Source organism: Chiloscyllium plagiosum, chromosome 23 (assembly GCF_004010195.1).
Source record: "Chiloscyllium plagiosum isolate BGI_BamShark_2017 chromosome 23, ASM401019v2, whole genome shotgun sequence".
NCBI lineage: Eukaryota > Metazoa > Chordata > Chondrichthyes > Orectolobiformes > Hemiscylliidae > Chiloscyllium > Chiloscyllium plagiosum.
The window spans coordinates 37,976,045-37,982,590 of record NC_057732.1 but is presented as its reverse complement, the minus strand read 5'-3'; the positions used below and the strand labels follow the sequence as shown (position 1 = coordinate 37,982,590).

The 6,546-nt window shown below is 38.6% G+C and overlaps 1 protein-coding gene across 1 annotated transcript in view; it reads left to right on the top strand.

Moving 5' to 3' along the window:
• The window catches only part of snd1 (staphylococcal nuclease and tudor domain containing 1), an 854,179-nt gene that overhangs the window by 713,070 nt on the left and 134,563 nt on the right, over positions 1-6,546 (top strand). Inside the window, exon 18 of the mRNA XM_043713955.1 lies at positions 312-456. Within this exon, the coding sequence (XP_043569890.1) occupies positions 312-456 (145 nt within the window). The remainder of the gene's footprint in view (positions 1-311; positions 457-6,546) is intronic.

The following is a 6,546-nucleotide window of genomic DNA, read 5'->3' as shown; positions in this document are numbered from 1 at the left end:
AATAGGTGTACTGGACATCTGATGAAAGGCCCCAATTGAAAATATAAGAAAACAGGAGTGGGACATACCACTCCTCAAGTCTGCTTCACCATTCCCTAAGTTCATCTCTGATCTTCCATCTCAACTCCACTTTTGGAACCCATCCTCCCATCATTTGATTATATTGGTATTCAATCATAAACCACTCTCAGTCTTGAATATACTCAATAACAAAGTATCCACAGCACTCTGGATTCAAAATCCCAAATATTCATTTCAGTAAGTTCCAATGTCGTTTTGAGTCACTACTCACTACTCTTATTTTGTTGCAGGTTTGGTCTAATTATGAGGAACAGCCAGCAGAAGAAGCAGTGCTGCAGGTTGCAGAGGAAAAGGAGCGCACAACCAACTATAAGCCTGTCTTTGTAACTGAGATTACAGATGATCTCCACTTCTATGTACAAGACGTTGAAACTGGTCAGTACCCTACACCGGGGGAGGGGGTAGAGATGTGTCCTTCGGTGACTTTTCAACCTTATCTCCTTGGCTGAAGGAGACTAAAGATAACCATCAAGAATTAATCTGCAAATCCTTGCAGAATAAATCCAGTCACTTTGTGGGCCACAGCACTGTTCATACTGCAGAGACAAACATGCTAAATTTAGTAATATTTCCTTCCATCAGGGTGGAAGTATAATAGCAGAATAGAGTCAACTGTGGGTGGAGGAAAAGGCTGTAATATGTTTGAAATTTGGGATGTATTCAAGCTGTTTGTACAAAGATCAAGTTTCCCAATAGGGGATAAAACCTTTTTTATATGATGGTGAAGTTTGCTGTTACGATTTTAACTTTTCATTTCAGAGTCAGATCAGCAGAATTTACTAAGTAGCTTCATTTAATGTGTGGTAATCAATGCGATCCAGCATTACTGTGGTGGTTGTACATGGGAAAAGAATATTTTACTGTAAAAAAGGGGGGGATCCTTCACTGACAGCTTTGTGATAGATTGTGTGTCACTGAAATATTTTTCTTCCATTTAGAGCCAAGAGTCTGAAGTTTATTTTTGACAAGTATTTTTGTTTTATTCTGTAGTAGTATACAGTTATATAAATGTGGGAAACATTGTAAATCCTGAAGGATTTAAGAACATATTTACTGTATTCAGAAAATCAGTGGAAGGGAAATAGAAGCTGCTCCCCTTGTGATCATATTACTTGCATTATGTCTACTCCAGAAAACAGTGCAGGGAAAGTCTTTTTCCTGGAAATAGAAAGTTGTTAAACTGGATTTAATAATGGGATAATACCTTGACCCCAGTATATATATGAATACATTTCTACTTATTGAACCTAAGACTTGAAGTGGCCACAACAGTCATCCATACAAACTTGGTCATCCACATACTGTGTGGGCAATGTCTTGACATTCCTAAAGCAAAATGGCTTCTTGGACTTTGCTGTAGCAAGTAGCAGCAGTTTTTCAGTGCTATGCCTGGTGGCACAGACCAGAATGTGATAAACTCCAAACTTTGCTTTCCACCATAACCGGTTTAATCTTGAAACATTAAAGAGCAATTTGGTATAGGCCAATAAAAACAATCCAATTTAATGGTGTTAAAAAATGTGTTTTATTGCATACTTGTTCACGATATGGATGAGATAGTTTTGCAGCCATTGCTGCAGTCTTGTTTTTGATTCTACGCGAATGTGATCTAATTCAATTCTAATTGGTTGTTGCAATCATGTGACAAGTGTGCACAGGTTCAACTGTTCCAGAGTAACCAGTCCAAATTACATCCAGAAACTTGCTTTAACTGGATTTCTTATTCTGCCAGAAGGAGTGAAAGATAACTTCACCATAACCAGAGTTCAAAATTATCTGAATTTGATTTATTGCAGTTTCTTTGTACTATAGTAGAAATAGCAGAGAGTGGAGAGTATTAGTTCTGTGAAATTTATGATATCATGCAATTGTTGTAAGCAATGGCATTCTTTTTCTGAAGGTATGAAGTTAAGTAATATTTGGAAGTATTTGATCACCAGCAATGGAACAACCAGTAGGAAGCTCAGTATGTTCATCTAGGTATTTTAAAAGCTAATAATGCCAAATGTTTAGAATTCGGGATATTTGGCTGAAGGTATCAAGACATACAAGTAGGCACACAAATCATCTATCATCCCTACAACCTATATTTGAATGCAGCTTTTGGATCTCAGTGGCTATGAATCTGCATTCCAATTTGTCCATAGGTCTAGCCAAATTTCGATATCCCTTTCTGAGAGTCCATTGAGAGAGATGGTATAGGAAGTGGAAAATCCCAAAATATTTTAGTGAAAAGCTTTTGAATTTTATTGTGCTAACATTTTCTGCCATTAATAATTGAATGAATTATGTTTACCATATTGTTGGTTCACTGTGGAAAGAGCTGTACTGTGCATACAATCTCTACTGTTCCTGAATTCATGACCTGGGACTGCCTAGTGGCAATTTACAATCAGTCTATCAAAGCCGTTCATTAAGGGGCGTGGATGAGGTAGGTTTTAAACTTCATTCTCTTTCTAACATTTTTTTTATCTGATGTGAATGTCCTCCGTATTAGCACTGAACACAAAATCAAATTTTGAATTCTTCACGATGACAAAGATTATATTTAAAATGAGCGTTTTGCAAATCAGTATGTGAATAACAAAGTACGTCTGACTACAGTGCTAGCAGCAGTGTTGCAATTCCCCATTCTTTATCCAATGGTTTCTGTTGGAAAATGTTAAGTGTTAACATTTTTTTCAAGGAAGACAGGGTTGTGATTATTTTTAATTTGAATGTTACTTGACACTTATTTCTGTAAATTTTCTTTCTTCCTTCAACCAATTTAAATATCTGAAAGATCAAATATCAGGTCAGCTCAGATGGAGCTCATAAGATGTAATGGCTGGAGGTTGATACCATTTGCTAGCTCCTTTTCTGACTAACTCAAGGAATGTTATCTACATGCTTTGTCTTTTTCGAGTGGCTGTAATTGAAAGCCTCTAATTAACAGCATTTGGCATCTGTAGATAGTGGCGTCTTCAGGAGGGCCCATTTAGTTGGAAGTTTCCAGTATTAGTTCATTAGGACCAAATGTAATAAAAAGTTAAAGGAATTAGACAATATCGTGGCTTGCATCCAAATATCTGGTTGAGCACTGACAAGACTCTATGTGGAAATGTTGATTTGCCCCTGAGTGCTCTGGTATTTTTATAAGTCTTTAGCTTAATTGCTCATCCAACCACAGTCAGAATAATTGTGTTGTGACAGAAAACCATGCAATTTCTTTCGAGTACTTTCTTTAATCCTTTTTTTTGTTAGAAACTAACAACTTTCTTTTCATATTCTCCAAAGGTAACTAGGCTTTTATCCTCAACGTAAACATATTTTCTTTGTGCTGTTACAATCATGGCTGGAGGTTTGTACTGTCACTCTAGTTCCACTGCTCCATGGTCGCAACACAAAATTAAAATTCTTTTTCCACTTACCAAGATTACCCATTAAAGTAACTTATTTATGTCAGGTTTTTGAACAACAAGATCTATTAACCCGATGCATAATAGACACAATTATTAGGTGTATTCATTAAAGATGCAATATTTGGTTAACAAACACAGTCGGTAAAATAGAAAATATAAATGTTTAATCCCTCTAAATGTCCTCAAAGCATAGCTCAAAACACACACACACTTTTCTGGGTAGGAAATGAGGGAAACATTTCTCTATAGAGATTGGCATTTGGGAGCTGGAGGCATACTTTGACCAATGGGTTATTGTTGAAGGCAAAAGGATAAGAAGTTTAGGATGTTCCGGAGTCTGTTGCTCTGATGTTATAGCAGATGTGGGTCAAATCCCTAATCATACCAGGTTGTCTCTGAAGTTTCAGAAACCAAATTGCTCAGGAAATTCATTGATGTTCTTTGAATCATTCTTTCAAAAGAACAAATAGGCTTCACCCTGAATTAATGTAGAAGTTTTTCTTTTCAGAATTGGGAGAGATCAGCTGGTCATCTTGTACATAGTAAGCTTTCCTCCAATGCAGATCACTCTTAGCAGGCTTTCCTCCAACTCCGCTAAATAAAACAAGAACCACTCGAAGCCTCTCACTGTTCGTAAACACCCTAACAGGGTCAACATCAGAGCAAGAAGTTTTTTTTAAATTTATTCAGACGATGAAGGCATCACTGGCCAGGCAGCATCTGTTGCCCACCCCTAATTGCCCAGAGGGCACTTGAGTCAACCACATTGCTGAGGGTCTGGAGTCATATGTAGATCGGACCAGGAAAGGATGGCAGTTTCCTTACCTAAAGGACATCCGTGAATTAGATGTGTTTTTCCAACAATGGATTCATGGTCATCATGAGACTCTTAGTTCCAAATATTTTATTGGATTCTAATTCCACCATCTGCTGTGGCAGGATTCAAACCCATACCCTCAGAACATTATCTGGGTCTCTGGGTTAACCAGTCATGTGATATATAAGAAGCCTTGTTTAAAAAAGAAAATCTGCAGTGCTCACCTGAACTTTCAGTGACAATTTTTAAAGAAGCCACTTCAGATATGTCCTCAAAACATCCTATTTAAATGTGTTATACCAAGTTAAATAATACTTCTAGCAACTTCTTGTATAGTTCCATTGCCCTTTTGAGTGCAAATATTCCCTTGATATTTCTGATCATTCATTTAACTTAGGGCTGTTACTTGAGCTTTTCAAGCTGACACCTTTTCCAGAGAGACCAGAATTTGGGTCTGATTGTTCTGTTGCCAATAAAAATGTATTGAATGTTTTAGTAATGAAACCATGCAAACTGTAGAACATTGTGTGAGAAGTAACCTCTCTGTTTTAAGGGAAACTCTGACCTCTGTTCTATGTTGAGATTTCTGGACAGTTAGCTTGAGAGGCAGGTGTTCAATCCGACATGGCAGAAGTGGCAAATATACACAAAGTGGATCGTGAGGTCATTATTAAGTTATCAAAAAATTACCAGAAAACAGACCCTTTGGTCCAGTTCATCCATGACGACCAAATTTGCCAAACTAAACTAGTTCCACTTGCCCATATCCCTCCGAACCTTTCCTATTCATGTACCTGTTAAAAAGCCTTTTAAATGTTGTAAACGTACCTGCATCTACGATTTCCTCTGGCGGTTCATTCCACGTACAATCAGTTCTTCTATAATGCGATGGTTGCGTTCTTGTGCAACCCTGTGTTATAGAAGATTTGGACTTTGAAGGCACCGCTCAAAATGTTGGTGCTGTAATCACAATACAGTCAACACATGTTTTAAAATTTTGAGCTTTAGAAACAGTGTCCAGAATTGGTCAATTGCGTTACAGCAATAACAGTTGAAACAAACCATCCTCTGGGTGGGAAAGAGTTGCCCTTCAGGTTCCTTTAAAATCTGTCTCCCCTCACCTTAAAAATTTGCCTTCTCGTTTTGAGCTCCCCCATTCTAGGGAAAATACCTTTACCATTCACCTTGTCTATGTCTCTTATGATTTTATAAACCTCTATAATGTCAGAAAAGTGCAGAAAAGATTTATTGGGATGTTAACTGGACTGGAAAGTTTGATTCATAAGGAATCAGTGTAACACTGGGCTGGGATTTTTTCCATGGAGCATGGGAGAGGGGTGATCTTATATGGGTCTATCAAATCATGAAAGACATAGATTAGGTAAATAGCCACTAGCTTTTCCCCATGGTAGAAGAGTCTAAAATGAGAGGGCAGAGCTTTAACATGAGACAGGAGAGGTCCAGAGGGGCATTTTTTTCTCTCAGGGTGTTAAGTGTCTGGAACGAGGTGCTGGAGGAACTAATGGAGGTGAATACAATTTTGTTGTTTGAGAAATATTTGGACAGGTACATGGATAGGTATGGAGGGATATGGACAAAACGCGAGCCAAATGGGACTAATCTTATTGTGAAAACTGGGCAGCATGGCCAACTTGGGCTGAAGAATCTTTTTCCATGCTGTAAATCTCTCTGACTCCTGAACTGTCTACTCTGCAGTGAAAAATGTCTCAGCCTATCCAGTCTCTTCTTATAATTCGAACCCTCCAATCCTGGCAACATCCTGGTAAATTGTTTCTGAAGCCCCTCTAATTTGTTAATATACTTCCTGTAGCAGAGCAACCAGAACTGTATAGTACTGTGAAAATGGCCTCACCAATGTCTTGTGTACAACTTCAACATGACGTCCAACCCCTGTACTCAATTGTCTGAGCAATGAAAGAGCAATGAATCAAACACCTTAACCATCCTGAATACCTGTGATGGAAATGTGTTGCTGGAAAAGCGCAGCAGGTCAGGCAGCATCCAGGGAACAGGAGAATCGATGTTTCGGGCATAAGCACTTCTTCAGGAATGGGGAAAGTTTGTCCAGCAGGCTAAGATAAAAGGTAGGGAGGAGGGACTTGGGGGAGGGGCGTCGGAAATGTGATAGGTGGAAAGAGGTCAAGGTGAGGGTGATAGGTCAGACGGGAGTGGGGGCGGAGAGGTCGGGAAGAAGATTGCAGGTTAGGAAGGCGGTGCTGAGTTCGA